Raw genomic sequence first — 23,035 nt, forward strand, 5'->3', positions numbered from 1 at the left:
TGATAAGCTCCTTGACATCGGTCTTGGCAATGATTTTTTGGATCTGACTCCAAAAGCGAAGGTGACAAAATTAAAAAACAACAACAACAAATAGGACTATATTTAAAAAAAAAAAATCTGCACAGCAAAGGAAACCATTAACAGAATGAAAATGCAACCCACTGAATGGGAGAAGATATTTGCAAATGATATATCCAATAAGGGGTTAATATCCAAAATATATAAAGAACTTATACAACTCAATACCAGAAAAACAATCCAATTAAAAATGGGCAGAAGACATGAATAGATATTTTTTTCAAAGAAGACACACAGATGGCAAACAGACATATGAAAAGATGCTCAGCATCAGTCATCATCAGGGAAATGAAAATCAAATTCACAATGAGATATCACCTCTACCTGTCAGAATGCCTATTATCAAAAAGATAAGAAATAACAAGTGTTGGTGAGAATGTGGAAAAACAAGGACCCTCATGCACTTTGGTGTAGGCACTATGAAAAACAGTATGGAGGTTCCTCAAAAAATTAAAAATAGAACTACCAATGACCCAGCAATTCCAGTACCATGTGTTCATCTGAAGAAAATGAGAACACTAATTTGAAAAGATATACATGCCCTTTGTTAATTGCATCATTATTTACAATAGCCAAGATATGGCCCTAGTCTTTAGTGTCCATTGCTGGATGAATGGATAAAGAAGATTTGGAACACAGAGAGGAGGTGGATGGGGGGATGGGTGAAATAGGTGAAGGGGATTAAGAGTACACTTATCATGATGAGCACTGAGTAATGTACAGATATTGTTGAATCACTATATTATACACCTGAAACTAATACAACATCATTAATTATACTGGAATTAAAAATTTTTTTAGAAAAAGAAGATTTGGTATACACACACACACACACAATGGGATACTACTCACCCATAAAAAAATGAAATCTTGCCATTTGTGACAACAAGGATGGAACTAAAGGGTATTATGCTATGTGAAATAAGTCAGACAAAGACAAATACCATATGATTTCACTTATATGTGGAATCTAAAAAACAAATGAACAAACAAAACAAAACAAAACTCATAAATACAGAGAACAGCACAGTGTTTGCTAGAGAGGAGAAGGCGAAATGGGTGAAGGGGGTCAAGAGGTACAAACTGCAATTATAAAATAAATAAGTCATGGGGATGTAATGTACAGCATGGTGACTATAGTCAATAATACTTTCGTGTATACTTGAAAGTTGCCAAGGAAGTAAATACTAAAATTTAATATCACTAATCATAAGAAAACAATCAGACATTCTACAGCTAGAGACATTTTGGAAGATAATGTAGTATTCTTCTAAAAAATGTTTAACTGAATAAAATCACAAAATAATCAGACACTCTATGTGTAACACATTGTGAAATATAATTGGCTTGGGACTTTTTAAAAAAAGTCAGTCATGGGAAACAAAAAAAATTCAAGAAAAATTTTTTTGTAATTCTGTATGATGATGGTTGCTAACTAGACTTATTGTGATGATCATTTCACAGTGTATATAAATGTTGAATCATTATTTGTACACCTGAAACTAATACAATGTCATAGTTCAATTATACCTCAATAAAAAATAAAAAGAAAGGAAGGCAGGCAGTAAGAAAGGAAGGAAGGCAAGGAAAGAAAGGGGGAAAGAAAGCGAACGAGAGAATGAAAGAGAGAAAGAACAAAAGAATGAAAGAAAGAAGGAGAGAAGAGAAGAAAGTCTTCTTGGTTTTGATCCAGTATCCAAAATTAACATAGTAGACGACTTAATTGTTATGTTTCTTTTAATCTGAGACAATCCCCTTAACTTGGTTTTGAATTTTTTTTGTTTCCCATGACTGACTTTTTAAAAAGTCCCAAGCCAATTATGTTTCACAATGTGTTACACATAGAGTGTCTGATTATTTTGTGATTTTATTCAGTTAAACATTTTTTAGAAGAATACTACATTATCTTCCAAAATGTCTCTACCTGTAGAATGTCTGATTGTTTTCTTATGATTAGATTCAGATGAACCAGTTTTGATAAGAATATTACATCTATGATATTGTATATTTCTTATCATGTCAGATCAAGAGGCACATGGAGTTATCCCACTATTAGTGATATTAAATTTTATCACTTGGTTAATGTGGTACTTGTCAGATAGTTCTGTTGTAAAGGCACATTTTCTTCTTTAAAATTTTTAAGTAATGTGTGGAGTGATACTTTTGAGACCATGTAAATATCCTGTTTCCCAACAATCTTAAACTCAGTGGTATTAGCATTTACTGATGACCCTTGCCTGAATCATCATGATGCTGGGGAGGCAAAATGGTGGCTTTCTCACTAAACTGTACAATTAAAATGGGTGAAATTGTGCTCGCTTAGGCAGCACACATACTAAAATGGGTGAGATTTATGATATGTAAATTATACTTCAATAAAACTGCTTTTTTAAATTAACCCAGTAACATGCAATCTGTATTTAGTCCATTCCTTCTAGCATATTTTTTCTGCCAAGAAATGACTGACAGCTGAAACATTTTATAAATGAGGCAAGGTATTCAAGATCAGGGTAAGCTTAATAATGCTCTGTTGAAATTTTTTTAATTGTGATTCTCTAATTCTATCATTCTCTCCACAATTATTAGCTGTCACACTTCTATAAAGGCTTTTCCCTGCACTTCCCATTTCTCTCTCTCTCCCTCCCCCTCCCCACTTTCTCCCTCTCCTCCTCCCTCTCCTATCACTGCAGATTCATGGATTTCCCCCCCTCAGTGTATTATAATAATCCATTACTGATATTCTTTTTGATGTTCAAACCATTCTAATTTGGCCAATAGAAGCCCATTCAAGCACAGTTTTGTGTCCTGATATAACACCATTAGTTTTGAACAATCTATTTTCTTCTATGAAAAGTTCCTGGGGTGCCTGGGTGGCTCAGCCGGTTAAGCATCTGACTCTTGATTTCTGCTCAGGGTCCTGAGATCAAGCCCCAGGTCAGGCTCTGTGCTGAGCATGGAGCCTACTTAAAATTCTCTCTCCCTCCCTCTCCTTCTGCCCCCTTTCCCATGCTTGTACTCTCTCTCTCTCTTTCTCTCTCTCAAAAAATAAAAATAAAAAAGTTCCAAACTCAACCTGCACATTCCCTGCCTGAAACCTGAGATTAGATATTTCCCCAAGAAGCCTTGGTTACTTTTAATGGGAATGGTTTTTAGAAACCAAGATTTAGGTTCTTGATGTGCTGTTCATTGCTACTGGGGTTAGTCATTGCTTCTTGGCCCTTTCTATAAACAGAACAAGGGACCAGGAAGTCATACTAATATTTGCATCAAATTTACAATGCAAACATAAAAGAAGGAACAGAATAGTATCTTCTATTTTATCTTGTCTTCCATTATCATCACTATCCTTATGCCTCTGCTTTTTCCTACAATATATAGGATGGCAATAATATCATTATTATATAGTATAATTCTGAAACTAACAATAACCTATTAAGAAAGTTTAAGATTTCTTTGCAGTTCTTTCTGTCCTTAAATTATATACTAGTAAGAATGTACTATCAAGAACACCATGTTCAAAAGTTATCTGAGCTGGATGATTATGTTATAGTTACCCAGGTTTGCTTGGTTTCAGTTTGTATGTATCCAATTTTAGCATTTGTCTTTCTTCCCAGTATTTTTGGCTTAATTCTAGTTTTTGAGTATTTAAACTTTTATGTGGGCCAAAAATCAAAACTATATTAAGAGGTATACATAGAGAAGTCCTGCTTCTGTCCCTATCTCCCCAACCTCATTCCTATACAGCCCCTATTTTCATTAGTTTCTAGTTTATTCTTACTGTGTTCCATTTTATAAAAACAAGCAATTATAGTTCTTCAGAATTAATGTATACATACTGTAAGTTAAGTTAAACCCCTATAACCAAGCTCTCATTTGAGTGTGGTCGTGGTGCACAAAACCTGACTTGTGTCACATTTTCTACTTGCAATAACAGATAGCTTCACATACAAATAAACTCCCACCTGAATTCCGATTAATCCACTGTAGAGAGTCCATATGAGCATTCAGGATCTTGCAGATCTGCTGAAGCTAAAAACACATACAAAATTTTTAATTATGATAATTCTGATATGGTAAACAAAACAAACATAAAAAATTGAAATTAGGAAATGACTTTTCATTTCTTTTGGTAAGAAATGGACTGAGGATATATAAAGTATTAATGGCTTTTTTTTGCTATTTCATATTTGTAATGTTCATTACATCTTTCTATTATTTCAATCTAACTATTTTGTAACTGTCAAGAATTTGACTCCTGTAATTCAATAAGACACTGACTACTACAGTACAAAAATAAGTTAAAAAAACACTAAGAGACATTTCACAAGACACAAAATTCATATAAAATTTAAAATACTACTTTTTTCAACCAAATCAGCAATTTTTTGTTGAGGTATAACTGACAGATAACATTCTATTAGTTTCAGGCATATAACGTAATGGTTTGCTATTTGTATATATTGCAAAATGATCACCACAATATGTCTTGTTAACATCTATCACCATATGTAGTTAAAAACTTTTTTCTCTTGTGATAATAACATTTAAAGATCTAATCGCTTAGCAATTTTCAAATTTGCAATACAGTATTATTAACAATAGTCGCCATGCTGTACATTATCATCCCCATAACTTATTTTATACCTGAAAACTTGTACCTTTTGACCACCTTCACCCATTTCACCCACCACCCAACCCTGCCTCTGGCAACCACCAATCTGTTCTCTGTATCTATGAGCATGTATTTTTGGTGTTGGTGTTTTTAAATTCCACACATAAGTGTGATCATATGGTATTTGTCTTTCTCCGTCTCACTTAATTTCACTTAGCATAATGCCCTCAAGGTCCAACCATATTGTTGCAAATAGCAAGATTTCCAAGTCAGCAATTTTTAATAAATGGTAATACTCAGTTGTCAACTGTGTGGAGAAAATAGGTACATTCTTATACAGCCTATAGTAATAAAAATTGACCCAACCCTTCAAAATGTAATTTTTACAATATATATCAACAGTCTTAAAATATTCATACCTTTTAACTCAATATATTCTACTTCTAGGAACCTATCCAGAGGAAATAATCAGATCTAAACATAACTGGTCATTACAGAGTAACTGTATAATGGCAAAAAATTGGAAACAGTCTCTCCATCAATTTAAAACAGTAATTCAACATATTATGGTAAAATCACCTCTAATGAAATATTATAAAGTCATAAATATTTTCAAAGATTTCCAGTTTTCAAAGAATGCTTAAAATTTTGAGAAAACACTGTGAAAGAATATGAAATGAAGACAGAATACAAAACTCCATATACGTATGTTTCCAATGCTATTTAAAACAAAAGGAGAATTTTTACCAGCATAGCAAAAAGACTTGGAAAAAATATACCAATATATTAGCAGGGTACTGGTAATAGAGGTGATTTAATTTTCTTCACAGATTTCCGTATTTTCCAAGCTTAATACATTGAGTAAGTATATGTATTAACTTTGTAATGAGACACACTAGACATTTAAAATTTCTTAGAATGCTTTTGAAGACTATTCTAGTAAAGTCCAGGATAATAATGGAAGTAGGAGGAAATGAAAATGTTACCACACTTAAAAGAACAGTATGTAATGAAAACAGAAATTTCGTGTATTTTAACATAACAAATAGAAATACAACTTGTAGTAGGAACAATGAGTTTTTGTAAGAAAATGTAACTGAAGACCATATACCACAATATGGATCTGCTTAATAAAAATTTTAGGTATTAGGTGGTCTCTCCCATCTCCCCCACACTCCCCTACTCTCTACCCCATCCCCCTCCACTGCCCCTGCATACAAACAGTAAAAATAAACAGGTAAATCCCAACACTGTGAATAGTGTTAAACACTGTGGCTATTTTTCTACCCTGGTGTATGGCCCACAGTAAGGAAGCTTTGTTGATCTGGTTACAATAAATTATCTTCAAGAATATTATTGTTCAGGGCGCCTGGGTGGCTCAGATGGTTAAGCGTCTGCCTTCGGCTCAGGTCATGATCCCAGGGTCCTGGGATCGAGTCCCGCATCGGGCTCTCTGCTCCTTGGGAGCTGCTTCTCCCTCTGCCTCTCTCTCTCTCTGTCTGTCTGTCTCTCATGAATAAATAAATAAAATCTTTAAAAAAAAAAAAAAAGAATATTATTGTTCAGCAAATGTTTTCTCTGCTTCTTGCCCAGTGATTTATGCTATCTGAGAAAAGAGATGAATTGTTGCTGATCTCTTGCTTCTTTTGTCCTGCTATTGAGCAGCAATTATCTTTAATTCACTCATCTTAAACATCTCAATCACCCTTGTGAGGAAAAACAAAAACAAAAGACTCACACCATTTACTCCCCACTACCAAAATAAAACAATCCAAGTAGAAAAAAAGGATAAGGATAGGATTACAGTCCCTTTTTACTTACTCTGTTCAGGTTTTCTTATTTTATTTCAACACAGAGAGACTAGATTTCAGCTCTGCCTCATGTCTAAATCTGCATGTATTTATTTATGCATAAAAATTCTTTTATAATTGTGGACTTTATAATCACAATGCTGAGCTAATATTTCATAAAAAGAAAACTTATATTCTGTCAACTCTTGATCATCTATGTGAACACAAGGAGATGGTAGCATGGATAATCCCAGACTAATTTGTATTTGTCTTTGTTCAATTTTAGATTCACCCAAAGTAGAGAATGGCATACTTTTTATAGCTAGAGGGGACTTCAAGATCATTTAAGTCCACCCTTGACATTTTGCAAAAGAAGGAGCTAAGATCCAGAGAGATTAAGTGACTTAAATAAAATTCTAATGCTTTCTCAACTATACCATGCTGTCTCTTTATAATTAAAAAAAGCTAGTAATGTGTACATAGATAAAGAACTGTCTGTATGATTGGACAAAGAGCTTACTAAAGAATAATCACGATATATATTCTTTGTCCTCACCTACCCAGATTCTGGCCCCACTCTGAATTATACTCAACAGACAGAGAGTACAATGGGAGTTCCTACAATGGGAGATTCCTCTTACCATTACTGCCAGGGAGTGAGAAAGGGGAAAAAGGAGAACTCCCATTTAGTTGCTAAGACAATTGGGAAAGGTAGAGGAAAATAAGCTCTTTAATTAGAGCATAGATAAAGGAGAAAAGTACCAATCCTTTCTTATGGCCAAATTAATTCAAAACATCTCAACCCTCTAATTGGAGCCTCAGGTTTATTTTCCCATGCTAAAGTACACTGACATTATGAGGTAGGTAGATTGTACAAGGCAGGGGGAAACCTAATAATCACATCTAACAAAGTTTCTATGGAAAAATATATTTTAAGACTCAAATAGTTGACTTACCAAACTTTTAAGACATAACCCAGTCATAAGTTAAGGATTGCCTGGATATACCTAATAAACCCAAACATATATACTCACAATTACATGAATCCATAGAAAAACATGTAAAAGGAAGAATGAAATAGCCAATGAGTAAGGGAACAGAAAAGTAAGTACAGGGACATATTTAGCTATGTGAAGAACAGGGAGAAAACCCTGAACATTTAAGGAGGAAAGTCGTCTTTTTTTTTTTTACCCTCCTGAGAATAATCACAAAATCTCAAACTTTTCTGCTCCTAAATCTTTCCTGCCCCACTTAACCATACCCCAAAGTTCATATCTGTAGAGGCAGGTAAGGAGCACAAGAAGACAGCACTAGCTAAAGGAACTCACAGAATGTTAATTTCACACTAAAATCTTGGTTGTCTAAAGAGATAAAGCAGTTCACACACCGGGTCAGTAGTGTCAGCAGGACTTCCAAATGTATTCAGGTGCTCAATAATGTCCTTGAGATCTTGGGCCATTCGTTTCAGCTGAGCATCTATATTTTCTGCTAATTTATAACTGAAAAAGCAGGTAAAATAGAGATTAACAAGAAATGCTTTCGCCGCTATGTCTCGTTACTGACATACAAAGATGATCCTGCCAGCTGGATTTTCACCAAGTCCCCCTGCCTTCTAAGTAGGTCTCAGTTATGACAAAATGGCACATTTTTATGTAGGCGGCATTCATGACCTTATTATTACCATATTCTAAAAAGACTCCATAGGTGAAGGCTTTTAAGCATCTCGGCATTTTTATAGTCACCTATTTACCCTCTGGATAATGTCCTGGGGAGCTCTGAAGCAATGAAACTCTTTTTAGCTCTTACAATGAACTCATAAGACATTTAGATACATGATACAGTTATTCGGTGTTTAGGAGTATTCAATAAGTGCTGAGATGTCTTCAATGATTTTAAATACGTAAATTTTCAAAGTAAAACCTTATATAAATATACTCCATCATCCAACAAAAGATGTTTTGAGAAATGAGATTAACAATAATCAAAGGCAGATAAATCTGCTAAGTTCATAGCAAATATTAGTTGGCTAAATTCTCAAGATTTCCACCTGAACTATTTACACACATACATACATACACACTTAACCTAGTCAATAATATGTTTATGAATTAAAGTGATCAGAGTTTTTCAACCTTAATGTCTATAAAGATAAAAGGATTCAATGAGATTTATTGATGACTATCTATCGCCTTTCTGTCCCAGAGTATTTAAAGGTAATTGGTTACCTTGATTGGTGAAGGTCCTACTGAAGATTCCATCACAATATAAATCTGACTACATAAAAACAATTGGAAAGAACTATGTTTCATTATTCCTTCAAATTACAGTTAGGTACTCATGGCCAAAAGTGTAAGTCTCTAGGTTTCAAAAAATGAGAGAGTGCATAGAAAGCAATGCAAAGAAAAAAAAAAAAGATTCACAAAGGCTGAAATACAAAAGCAGAAATAGAACTAGGATCCATACAGATTAGCCTTACTTACCATATTTAATGCACCTACAAAAAAGTTAATTAGCAAGCCTTTAGAAAATAAGCTCAGTCTTAACTCACTAATAATTCAGTACCAAAGGGAGTCTGATTTGGTCTCAGTCTGGTTTATGTAGCACATTCAGACAAGTTTTCCTAATAACACTTTATTATTTGGCCTGATTACCAAATTTCAGTTCCGGAGAGATAAAGTTACTGTGGGGACACTTGATAATATTATCAACAAAAAGACTGAATCTCACACACACACAAAAATATATTCAGCCCAAGACACTGACAAAATCATTCCATTTTTGAAAGCTGTACAGTCTGTCCCCAGATTAACAAATTGCCTTTAAAATAGCCAATGATTTATCACTGAAGCAATTGCATGAACATTAGGTTTAAAAGAGTCCATATAAACAGGAGACCATAAATATCCCACGATACTATGACACCACACACATAAAACTTGTATTTCTAATTTAAGAACAAACTTGACAAATATAAAAACTTTACAGTGGTCGAGTATAAGCTTGAGATTAATAAGTGTACAAAATGCTATAAAACAAAACTGCCAGAATGATTACTTCATTTTCAAGCATCTTGAAAAGTTAAACGGAAAACAGCCAAATAAGTTGATAAATGGCAACTACAAGAATTTGTCCTTTTCTACCAATTTTTATTCCCTGCCCTTCAATTCTATTTTTTCCCTTTTTTTTAAAGTAGCTAAGTTTTGTCCCATTCCTTGATCCTTATTCAGTTACTTACGTCTTTCCATGCTCCTGATCTGCATGCTGCAGATAAGCAGACCCACTCTGGTCCTTCACAAACTCCTCTAAAGGGGTCAAGAGATCTTCCAGTTCCTTCTGCTGTGACAGGATAAAATCCAATTCTTGTTCCAGCCTAAAAAAAACAAGTCAATGGAAGGGCCGATGAAAGGAATTTGGAGCGTCAAAATCAATGTCAAAAATTACAACAAGGAAAAAAGAATGGACAAAGAAATAGATCTTTAATCTTTCAACCTAGGGAGTCTAAGGTTCTACCTCTGCTGATCCAGTTTCACTTTTTCCACTTCTCCATGTAAAGTAGTAATCTATAAAGGAAAACAAGAATACAATAATGTAAATATTTGAATTTATGTTGTAATTTTAAGGCAATATTAATTTTCTCATATACACTTCAAATATGAACAATTTCCTAATTCAACTCGTTACAAAGGAAAATATTTTTCAGTTGATCACCAATATTGGGATAGAAAATTAACCACAAAACACAGGTCTGTGTACAATGCTCTTGTACAATGCAGGTAGATTAATGAGACTTTGAAAATACTTGTACAATACAGGTAGATTAATGAGACTATCTTCTTACCTTCTCACCATTTTCAATCAATGTACGGTCCCAAGCATTGACCTGAGTGGCCTGGTGAAGAAAGTACCTCTCTTGATCCTCTAAATCAAGGTTCCATTTGTTTATCAGACCCTCCAGCTGACCGTATGTCATTACGGGAGTTACAATTGCACTAAAAAAAGGATACAGTAAGATCATATGATCATATTTTTAAAAGTATAACTGTATTTTTTAAATGAATAACATAGGAGGACTTAGAGAAGAAAATAACACATGAGTTTTTCAGACCTGCTCCCCAACAAAACCAGCATAGGTGGTCAAGATTATTTTAAAAACAACCATTTCAAAATCTTTGGAAATGACCCTAAAGGAATATAGCAAAAAAAAAAAAATCTATTAAGAAATCTACCAAATTTCAGTAAGAACAGCTAAAGTCTGTGCCACAGCTGCTCCCTTCCTTCACCCTCAGCTCAGCACGATGCAAGCTCCATCTTGGGTGCATGTGGCCAGAGACAGGACTCCCTCTCCCCATAGCTTTTAGTCAAAATGATCCATTCCCAATCTAAGTAGCATCCACAAAACAGAGTAGGCAGCTGATCTTCCATCCTCCACTAGGCAGAACCGAGGAGAACTCTGATTCCCCTGCTAGGTAGTATCAAATAGGCTAAGCAGGCAGCTGATTTGCCAGCCCGTGACTGGCAGAACCAGGCAATGCTCTGATTCCTTTGCTGGGGCAGTGTCAGCAGGACTGAGCAGAGAGGTAATCATCAATTCTCTGCTCAGTAGAGGCAGGTAGTGTTCTCTTTTCTCTACCAGGGTTCTGTCAGCGAAGGCCAGTGACAAGCTGAATCTAAATACCCACCCAGCGGCAATAAGACTTAATAAAGCAGAGCGAGAAAGGATTAGTTACCGTTAGGCTTCACCGCTTGTCTTCAGTATCAGTGGGACCCAATGGGGAGCTTAACCTCTATACACACCTGGCATCACTGAGACTGAACAAAGTAATGCAAACTGGAGCTAGTAAGGACTCCACTTCCCACAACCCGAGTGTCAGCAAGGCTCAGTGGGGAGCTTAACCTCCACACCTACTGGAGAAATCAAGGCTGAATGAGGCAGGGCAAAGCAGGGCTAGTCAGCACTCTGACCCCCTTTCTCCCCAAAGCCTGTGTCAGCGAGACCCAGGAGGGAGCTAGGCTTCCATACCAAACCAGCACCAAAAAGGCTGAATGAAGTGATAAAAGGCATAATAGTTGATATCCTGCTTCCTCACTCCTTTTGTGCCAGTGGTGCCCCAAAGGAAGTTGAAATTCTGCCTCTACCCTGCAGCAACTAAGCAGTATGAGTTAGTACCCCACTTCCTCTTGTTCTGGGGTCCCAGGGACCCAGCTGAGGGCTAAGCTTACATCCCCACTTGAGGCAATGAAGTGGTGTGACCCATTGCCCCACTTTCATGGGGAATGAATCAGCAGGGCTGAGGGGGTAGCTGAACTTCCATACCATTCATCTGCATCGAGGCTTTACTTGTACTGGGGTGGTATGGGCAGGGTCTAGTAGGAAGCTGAAGATACAAACATGCCCAACCCTTGTACTACACCCCAACAAAAGGATTACTTGATTTGAAAAAAAGACTCCCCTAACATAACAGACATAAATGTCCAGAATACAACTGAAAATTATCTGTCCTATCAAGAACCAGGAAAATCACAACTCAAAAGAGAAAAGACAATCCAAAGGCACTGACAGTGAGAGGTATCAGACATTGGAATTCTCTGAAAAGAATTTTAAAGCAACCATCAAAAAATACTCCAATAAGCAATTATGAATTTTCTAGAAACAAACGAAAACTAGAAAATCTCAGCAAAGAAACTGAGGTTACAAAAAACAATCAAATGGAAATTATAGAACTGGAAACTAAAATAACTGAAATAAAAAGCTCACTTAGAGAGTTTGATACTAGAGTGAAGATGACAAAGGATAGAATCAACAAACTTGAGAGTAGATCAATAGAATTTACAGAACAGCAAAGAGAAAAAGACACAAAAAATGAAAAAAAAAATCTAAAGAACCTAGAGGACAATAATAAAAGAGGTAACATTCGTACCATCGGAGGATGATAGATTAGAGAGGAAAAGAGAAAATGGGATTGAAAAAGTATTCTGAAAAATAAAGGTGAAAACTTCCCAAATTTGGCAAATGACATAAATCTACAAATTTAAGATGCTGAGCAAACCCCAAACAGAATAACTCAAAGAAATTTGCACTAAGACACATAATACTTAAATTTCTGAAAACTAAAGATAAAGGAAGAAAAACAATCTTGAAGGTAGCCAGAGAGAAACAACACATTACTTAAAAGGTAATACCAATTCGAATGACAGCATATTTCTCATCTTAAACCATGGAGGCTAAAAGGAAGTGTCACAACATTTTTCAAGTACTGAAAGAAAAAAAAAAAAACCAAAAACTGTTGACCACAACTTCTCTATCTGGTGAAAATGTCCTTTAGAAATGAAAGGAAAATAAAGATATTCCTTGCAAGATTTTTTTGTTGCTGGCAAACCTACCCTCAAAAATTGGCTAATCAGGGCGCCTGGGTGGCTCAGTTGGTTAAGCGACTGCCTTCGGCTCAGGTCATGATCCTGGAGTCCCTGGATCGAGTCCCGCATTGGGCTCCCTGCTCGGCGGGGAGTCTGCTTCTCCCTCTGCCCCTCCCCCCTCTCATGCTCTCTCTCTATCACTATCTCTCTCAATAAATAAATAAAAATCTTAAAAAAAAAAAATTTGGCTAATCAGGAAAAAAAAAAGAAAACAGAAGAAGGCTTGGAACTTCTTAAAGGAAAGTCAAAATGAACAAAAAGGATAAATATAATAGACTATCCTACTTCTCATGAATTTTTTAAGTCATATTTGATGGCTGAAGCAAAAGGTGTAACACCACATAATGTGGTGTTCAATGTACACAGAGAAATACTTGAGACAATTAAACTTAAAAGGTAAGAAGAGTTAAGGGAGCTAAATGGAATTACCAAAGTGGTAAAATGTCAACATGACTAGACTATTAGAAGTTACATATGTATACTGTAATACCTAGAGCAACTAGTAAGAAAATTATACAAAGCAATATACTCAGAAACACTATAAAAATAGAACAAAATGGAACCCTAAAAAATGTTTGAGTATCCCATAGGGAAATTAAAAAACAAAAGAAAAACAAAAACAGAAGTAATAAAAGAGCAGACTTGAGCCCTAACATATCAGTAATTAGCTTAAATGTAAATGTGCTAAATATACCAACTAAAAGGCAGAAATTGGCAGAGTGGATAAAAATTATGATCCATCCATATGCTATCTACAAGAAACTCATTTCAAATACAGACACAAATAGATTGAAAGTAAAGCGATGGAAAAAGATATACATGCAAGATTAATTTTTTAAGAGATGGCTATATTAATACCAAATAAGGTCACTTTCTTAGAGCAAAGAAAATTACCAAAGAGGGACATTGCATAATGATAAAGGAATCAAAGCACCAGGGAAGGCCAACAATCCTAAACATGTAGGCAACCAAATAGCAGAACCTCAAAATACAAAAAGCAAAACAGATAGAGCAAGGTAGAAACAGAGGATTTCACAATTCTAGTTGGAGACTTCAAACTGCCACTCTCCACAACTAAAAGAAGCAATAGAGAGAAAAGCTGCAAGGATACAGATCTGAAAATACAATGAAGTAGGAACTCATCATCATATATAAAACACTCCACCCAACAGCAGAAAACACAACTTTCAGGTGCCCATGGAACAGCCACCAAGAAAGACTCTAACTTCATTATAAAACGAACCTGAACAAATACAAAATGACTCAAGTCATACAGAGCATGTTCTTCAACTATAATAGAATCAAATTAGAAATCGATATTGAAAGAAAATATGAAAATCTGCAAGCACTTGGAAATTAAACAACATACTTCTAAATAATCTATGGGTTAAAGAGGAATTCGTAAAGGCAATTTGAAAAGTAGACAGAATTGAATGAAAAGGAAAATAAAACATAACAGAACATGTGGTACACACAGGGGCACTTGGGTGGCTCAGTAGTTGAAGTGTCTGACTTCGGCTCAGGTCATGATCTCAGGGTCCTGGGATCAAACCCCACATCAGGTTCCCCACTCAGCGGGGAGTCTGCTTGTCCCTCTCCCTCTGCTCCTCCCCCCCACTCATGTGCTCTCTCTCTCTCTCTCTCTCTCGCCCTCTCTCTCTCTCTCAACTAAACAAATGAAATCTTTTTTGTGGTACACAGCTAATGCAATGGTGAGGATATTTATAGCATTAAACGCTTACATTAGGAAAAGGGAAAGGTCTCAAATCAATAATCTAAGTTCATACCTCAAGAAACCAGAAAAAGAGCAATATGAACCCAACACAATCAGAAGGAAAGAAATAATAAATAGTAGATATCAATGCAATTGAAAATGAAAACAATAGAGAATAATCAGTGAAACAAAAGCTACTTCTTTGGGAAAGGATGAATAAAATTGATAAAAGAAAGGTATGGAACACCAATATAAGAAATGAAACAGCTATTAAAAGCACAAAGAGCAAATACTACAAACAACTTTATAGTCATAAATTCAACAACTTAGAAAACCAAACCAATTCCTTGAATACCACACACTACCAGAACTTATCAAAGATGAAACAGATAATGAATAGTCCTAGAACCATTAAAGAAATTGATTTGTAACTTAAAAGCTCCCAAAAAAGAAATACCCAGGCCCAGAGGTTTCACTGGAGAATTCTGCCATACATTTAACAAACAATTTTTTATATAATTTTATACAATTCCTTCTATAAAACAGAAGAGGATACTTCCCAGATCATTTTATGAGGCTACTATTATTCACATATCAAAAATGAAGACAGAATAAAAAATGAAAGAAAACAAAACTATGGACTAATATCTCTCATGAACTTAAATATCAAAGTCCTCAGGCAAAATACTAGCAAACTAATCTAAAAATGTATAAAAAAAATTATACACCATGACCAAGTCGAATTTATCCTATGTATGTAAGGCTGCTCAACATCTGAAAATCAATCAATGTAATTCACTATATTATTAAACTAAAGAGGAAAATTCCTAAAATATTGTACCAATTGAGGCAGAATAAAATTTGACACAAATATGTCCAATTGATTTTTGACAAAGGTGTAAAAGTATTTCAATGGAGGAAGTTGAAGACTGCCTTTCAACAAATGATGCTGGAAAAATTGGACACCCAAGACAAAAAAAAATGAACCTTGCTCTAAAACTCACACTTCATACAAAAATTAACTCAAAGTGGTTCCTGTTTTAAATGCAAAATGTAAAACTGTAAAATTTTTAGAAAAAAACAGAGAATCTTTGGTATCTAGAGTTAGGCAAAGATCTCCTAAACTTGACATTAAAACATGGTCCATTAAAGGAAAAATTGATAAACTAGACTTCATCAATTAAAAGTTTTTGTTTGGCAAAGTACCCTGTTAAAAAGACAAAAAGACAAGTTACAGATTTAGAGAAAATATTTATGAACCACCTATCTGACAAGACTGAACCTAGAATATATAAAACTCTCAACACTTGAAATTAAAAAAAGAAATTCAAGTAGAAAACAGACAAAAGACATGACATAAACAGGCACGTCACCAAAGAGGATATGCTGGTGGCAGATAAACACATAAAAAGATGCTCAACATCATTAGTCATCAGGAAAATGCAAATTAAAACCACAATGAGATAACATTTCACATCTATTAGAAGGGCTAAAATAAAAAATTGTGACAACACCAGATCCTGGTGAGAAGGTGGACAAGCTGGCTCCCTCATACATTGCTGTCAAGTGTGTAAAATGGCACAGCCACTCTGGAAAAGAATTTGGCATTATCTTAAAAAAAATAAACATGCAACAATTCTACCACCTAGTAACTGCACTCTGGGCATTTATCCCAGAGAAATGAGACTTACATTCACACACAAAAAAACAAAAAACAAAAACAAAACAAAACAATACAAAAACAACTTTATTCATAATAGCCAGAAACTGGAGACAACTTAGAAGTCCATCAACAAGTGAATAGTTAAACTATAGTACATCCACAATACCATGGGCTACTACTCAGAAATAAAAAAGAACAAACTACTGAAGCACATAACAAACTTACCTCAAGGAAGTATGACTAAAAAAAAATTAAATAAATAATGCCCAAAGATCACATAATATAGGATTTATTTGTGTAACATTTTTAAATGTCAAGATTATAGAAATGGAGAACAGATTCATTGTTGCCCAGGGTCAGGGAAAGGAGGGATTGGTAGTAAGTGTGGCTATAAATGGGCAACAGGAAGGATCCTCATACTGATAGAACTGTTCTATATCTTGATTGTATCACTGCACCAATAGCATTGCAAGATGTTATTATCGGGAGATACTAGGTAAGGGACACACAGGATTTTTTGTATTATTTCTTAGAAGCACATGTGAATCTACAAGGGTCTCAAAATAAAAGGTTTAATTAAAAAAAAACAATTAGAGAAGAACATGGCATAGGTTCTAAGAATACAGCCTCTGGAGTTCAACTGCCTGGATTTTAATCCTGGCTCTACCATTACCAGGGGCACAGTAAAAAATTTCTACGTGCTCCAGTTTTCTCATCTATAAAATGGGAACAAAAATAGCACCTACCTCATAGAGTTATTGTGAGGATTAAATGACATGATGTTTGTAAAGCACTGTCACATTGCTAAACATATAGTAATTGCACAGTAAATGTTAGCTGTTATTAGTAACAGTAATAATCACATTATAATGGTAATAAAACAAAGATGTGCTATTAATCGTTCCACTTCCTAAGCTACAGAAATCCTTTATCTGCTCCTTCGACTGGGTCATTTACCTAACTTTCAAACACTATTCTAAAGCTACACAAGCAAATTACACCTTGTGTATGATAAATAAAATGAAATTCACGCAAATTTTCCAAGAAACAGGCTTACTTAACAGTCGAAGTAAATGGTAGGGAATTAATACCGACTGGAACAATGTTATTAATCCCAGATGATGTCAGTGACCTTAGGTTCAAGGTAAATCCACTGGTGGTTGTGGTAGTAGTGGTGGTGGTCGTGACAGTGGTGGTGGTCGTTGTTGATGTTGTAGCTGGAAAATAAAATGCACGTTAGTAAGAGATGAGAGATTTATTTTATTTAGTCCTTGATCATTCAGGATAAAAGCTAGAGAAAGCGTTTTTTATTTTATTTTTTTAAAGATTTTATTTATTTATTTGAGAGAGAGAAAGAGAGAGAGCACATGAGAGGGGGGAGGGTCAGAGGGAGAAGCAGACCCCCCGCTGAGCAAGGAGCCCGATGCGGGACTCGATCCCGGGACTCCAGGATCATGACCTGAGCCGAAGGCAGTCGCTTAACCAACTGAGCCACCCAGGCGCCCTAGAGAAAGCGTTTTTTAAAATGTGAAATTCAATTCAAAGTTGCGCGACTTAGCACTCAACACTGTTGTAATATGAAGTGATATACAGCAGGCCAGACATCTGGATTAACCTTTCTGCTAAAAATTAAAAATCCTGGATGTGGGTGTAGAAAAAGAAAATTTACAACTTAACCAGACCTATAATCATTAAAGAAATTGAATCAAACCTCAAAACTCTTCCCATAAACAAACCTCCAGACCTAGATGACCTCACTGACAAATTCTACTAAACTTCTAAGGAGAGAATAATTACAATCTTATACAAACTCTGTACACATCTATATCTTTGCATACTTACATGAATATTTCTTGTAATTAATTCCTAGAAATGAAATTGCTGGATCAAAGGGTCAGCATGCTATAAATTTTAATATATCTTGCCAAATTGTCCAACCAAAAAGATTTTGCCAGTTCACATTTCTATCAGTCGGGCAGAGTCCCTGTTTCTCTATGTTAGAGCCCATACTGTTTCTCTACAATATAGCCCATGCTAGGCATATATCTTCGCCAGTCTAGTAGGTGAAAGAAAGCCTCTCAAGGTTTCATCTACATCCCAGACCTCTCTCTTATGTGTCTTTTTCCATTGTACCCCTACTAAAAACCTAGCCCTCTCTAGATGACATCTTCACTATATTTCATGGCCTAACTCACATTCTTTCTTCCCCCATATTTGCCACCCACTTCTCTTCTACTCCATCATTATCCCTTGGTTTTCTGAACTTCTCATAGCACTTTCGGTTTTTCCTACACACTGAGCACTTAAAAATTCATAGAAAACTGTGGCTGGTGGGGACTGCAAATGTTTTCTTCTTTTTGGTTCTCTGTGTTTTCAAATGTTCTTGGTAATCAATAGATGCCGCTTCTGTAACAAGAAATTTGTTATAAAAATACATTATAACATGTACACGATTGTTTCTTTTACATTAGCCTTGCTTTCCCAATTAGCAATATTTTCAGGTTAATGGCCTTACTAGATAAATACATAAATCATGCTGCCTGCCGAAACATGCACAGCCTATACTGAGGGAAACTGGCCGACTCCATTCCTGCTGAGGGATCAAGCTCAGATACTCTTTCTTTATTCCAATAATTCTGTCCTTTGCTCCTAGTTCACAGTTGATTGGGACAAGGTGGGCATCCGAAGTATGGTATCCATTTCATATACTACTGGCAGCCTATACAAGGGTCTGGCACAGAGAGCTCTAGCCAAGCAGGGATAAAATAGGTCAGAATCTCATTTTCAAAAATTTAGAACTATGGAAAGAATCAGACTATAGGTAGAAATATGGAAATATTTCCAGAAATATGGAATCAGACTGTAAGCAGAAATTTGGAAATATTCCCAAATGTGTAGAAAGAATCAGACAATAGGCAGGGGGGGTTGAAAGAACCAACAGAGGACAGATATGAAGTAGAATTGAGGAGTCTGAGCAACTCAAAATTAAGAATAAGCTAAGGGGCGCCTGGGTGGCTCAGTCGGTTAAATGCGTGCCTTCTACCTTCAGCCCAGGTCATGATCTCAGGGTCCTGGGATCCAGCCACATCAGGCTCCCTGCTTGGCGGGCAGTCTGCTTCTCCCTCTCCCTCTGCCCCTCCCACCCTCGTGCTTGTGCTCACGCATACACTCTCTCTCAAATAAATACAATCTTAAAAAAAAAAAGAATAAGCTAAAATAGTAAGGTAGAAAAAGAGGTAAGGAAACCAATGGGAAGTCAGAAAAGAGAAGACTAAGGGAGAAGAGCAGAATTATGTTTATGCAATAGATTTAGGTTCCTAAAGCTGCCTTTAGAACAACTCTTAAATTCCAATTTCTTTAAAGTTCAGTGCCATGATAATACCTGTGTTAGATTTCCAAAAGATTCCATTTCCCTTTTGGCCACAAGAATCCTTACAAGAATTCCCTAATTCTTTGGGTTAGCCTTTGTGAGGGTGGAATGAACACCACAGGGAAAGAGCGTACCCAGTCACAAAGGATTCCCTGGGGTCATTTATCACTCAAAACACTGGGAAGATTACAGATTGGATCCCACGTGGCATTCTTTACAATCCTATGTCATCACAATCTTCATAGGAGAATAAAAATCTTATCTGAAAAGAAACCCTTCCTCCAGAAATACTGAAACTTAATCACACTACGGAGACCCCTCCTTTATTGATTAATTCATTCAAACACTGTGTTAACTACTACATTCAAGACAGAAAACAGAAAAACAATTAAGAAAAAGAAAGAGTCCTTCTTATAAAGCTTTTCGTCACCCAAAGGTTGTTTGTTTTGTTTTTTTTAAAGTAATATGTATTTCCTAGCATGGACAGATGTGCAAAGATGACATATAAGAAAACAGCAGATTCTAGGATTACATGTGTGTATATTTATAATGATCCCATTTTTGTAAAACAAATAAATTCAATGTACGTTTGTATGTGTTTGGAAAAAAAGGCTAGAAAGATAAACACCAAACCGTTCACTCTAGAGACAGTGAAATACGTATATATTATATATACATGTGTGTATGATTTTTATAATAAAAAAAAGCAACTACCATCACTACCAAAACATCTCCACAAAGATGATGAAAAATACCTTTAGGAAATTAATACCTGTCAGCCTAAACATAAAAGAATCTTGAGTCATAAAAAAATGGTATGATTATTTTAACCTTTTTAAACAGTGTTTACCTTTGTTCCTTATTTTTTACAGTATTTTAAAAAGGTGTAAATTAGCTCTGGCATAGGAGATAATACTCAAATAACAATAGCAATTCAATTAATACCAAAAAAGCAATGGATTTGAGAACGAAAGGTTCCCTCACAGTCTGATTTTGCAAGTTATGACTTTGGTCTAAACTAAATACAGTCAACTCTACATTATCTGTGTAGTAAAAAGGAAGCACAGTTCTATAAATAATACAAAATAACTGCATGCCACATTTGCATTTAAATAAATCTCATTCTGATGGTCTTAAAGATCATTATATAAAATAGTGAAAACCTCCTTTAAAACATCCTACTACCCAATTTTCCTATCCAAGCAAACATTTTCCATACAAAAGATATAAGACTGATAACAAGCAAGCTTCTCTTAAAACTTGCTGATTATACTTAGGGCAGAGAATAATCCCAAATGACAATAAATCTACAGACACAGACACTTGAAAGCTGCCCTACAAGGCTGATTTGTGAGGTGAAGAGTCTAAGCAAGTAAATATGCTTGGGGAGAAGGAATGGTGAGTAGGGGAGAAAAACCAACACTGGGTTAAGGGTGTCAAGTTGAGATACGTCTGATGAGGAGATGGGTATATAAGGTAATGGTAGATGGAATGGCCAGGAGGGATGGCTTAGTAGCAAAGGTACCAGTTTGCAGGAAGGAATTTGAGACCTAGCTGGGGAGGGGATGGGTTATGGCAGAGTCACCAAAGAGCCTGCCAATTCATACTTCAGTGACTCAATCCACGGCTGAAAGAATCAGTTCTTTGCTCAGCATTTTACGGGGGGAATTATGGGTTATGGTATTTGCAAATATGGTGACCTGTAAAGTCCTCAAGACACACTCTTCACAATTCTCATAGGTTGGCCAGTTGCCTCATACACAGCAGAAGCTCAGTTAAGCATCATTCATGCAAAAGAATACATAAATAGATGGCGGACATCTCTGTTTAGGAATAATTACTTTAAATTTAAAAAAAGAGTGACTTTTAATTTATACCAGGTTTGAGGAAAGATTTGTTCAGCCTTACGTAAACTTTTAAAATAAAACAAATAAGATTTTCCTAGAATGGAGTCTGACTTAAATGGTAGGTTTAAGTAGCAACTGACCCCTAACCACCCAGCTCACCATAAGATATAAGGCTATGACTAGCCAAGTTCTCGTCAACCTACAACCTAACTAGCTCTTAACTGGCAGAAACAAATTTAGGATGGAAACTCCTGTAATCAGCTTTAGGATAGGGTCAACTTTAATACAGGTCAAAACTTAAGTTTTAGGGAAAAAGAACTATCAATCCCAATATATTGGGTCAATGTAGACACTATGATCAATAATAAAAATTCTTAAATTTAAAAGTTGACAAGACTTTGGTAGCAGTGTTGATTACGGTCATCTCAAAGAAGTAGCTTCATTGGTATCAAATGTCTCACTACACTTTGGCAATCATCACTTTTGGTGTACCTTTTGCATACTCTGATGAAATGATCATAACTTACTTAAACAGTCCTAAAAACTATGGAATACTACACTCTCACTGCTTGTTACACAGCACATTTCCACTGAGCATCCAAACACATCACACACCCCAATAATTCTCAAATCTTACTAGAAGCAGTATGAGCTGCTCCACCTGCTCCAGGGAATTTTAATCCAAATCCCAAAGTTATGCCACCAAATGTTCCAGTCGAAGTTGTTGGAGCACCAACTGCAGAGAATAACATAATATTACCTTTTACACTCTAATTTAAAAACAGTGAGTAATTTAGATAGAGTTTCTTTGATCTGAAGAGTCCTTTAGAAACTTTTGGCTGAACTCCAAAAACCTACTCAATCCATTTATAAGAAATGTCCAGAAAAGGCAAATCTATGGAGACAGAAAATAGATTAGTAGTTGTCTGGGGCTGAGAGATCTTATTTGGATGAGAGAAGTGTTCTAAAACTGGATTACAGTTTTAGTGGTAGTTACGCAATTCAGTAATCTTATTAGAATCACTGAATTGTATACTTAAAATAAGTTAATTTTATATGTAAGTTTTACCTCATTAAAGTTAATTTTACAAATACTATGAGTGAGATTTCTTTTCATTTGGTAGGCAAAGACATCAAAGACAGGAATGAAAACAAGCCTTTCAAAGGTCAGAGGGCAAGTCTTTGATTGAAAATGGAATGCTTTCAACAATTATAACTTCCAACCTCAGATGTGGTCATATTCATGAAATCTGTTGTTTGTAGTTGCTTACATATATCAAAAGGCTTCCAGAATCCCACTCGTGTCTCAAAACTGGAAGTCTATTTGGTAGAAAATACAACTCAAGTGGTAACCAGCAATTTTAACTAATGTTTGCCTATTCCAGCTTCACAAGAGGATAGGGATGAGAGACCACTATTTTTTACCCTGAACTAGGCATGAGCAATTCCTGGCAAGTTTTATTCCCAGGAATGGTGACAATCTTGCTATAATAGGCCTGTGGGGGAACCATATTACAGCTAGGGTTACAATAACAAAGTCTAACGAT

General features: G+C 35.5%; 1 protein-coding gene across 1 annotated transcript in view; it reads right to left on the reverse strand.

The window, feature by feature from the left end:
* NUP62CL (nucleoporin 62 C-terminal like) overlaps positions 1-23,035 on the reverse strand; it is a 75,700-nt gene that overhangs the window by 19,650 nt on the left and 33,015 nt on the right. Inside the window, exons 3-9 of the mRNA XM_045863933.3 lie at positions 22,126-22,224; positions 17,329-17,488; positions 10,319-10,469; positions 9,991-10,040; positions 9,716-9,850; positions 7,868-7,979; positions 4,041-4,107 (exon numbers count right to left, since the gene is read on the reverse strand). Coding sequence (XP_045719889.1) covers positions 4,041-4,107; positions 7,868-7,979; positions 9,716-9,850; positions 9,991-10,040; positions 10,319-10,469; positions 17,329-17,488; positions 22,126-22,224 — 774 coding nt within the window. The remainder of the gene's footprint in view (positions 1-4,040; positions 4,108-7,867; positions 7,980-9,715; positions 9,851-9,990; positions 10,041-10,318; positions 10,470-17,328; positions 17,489-22,125; positions 22,225-23,035) is intronic.

Source organism: Mirounga angustirostris, unplaced genomic scaffold, assembly GCF_029215605.1.
Source record: "Mirounga angustirostris isolate CCGP_5_RB_7025 unplaced genomic scaffold, mMirAng1.0.hap1 SCAF_11, whole genome shotgun sequence".
NCBI classification, from domain to species: Eukaryota; Metazoa; Chordata; class Mammalia; order Carnivora; family Phocidae; genus Mirounga; species Mirounga angustirostris.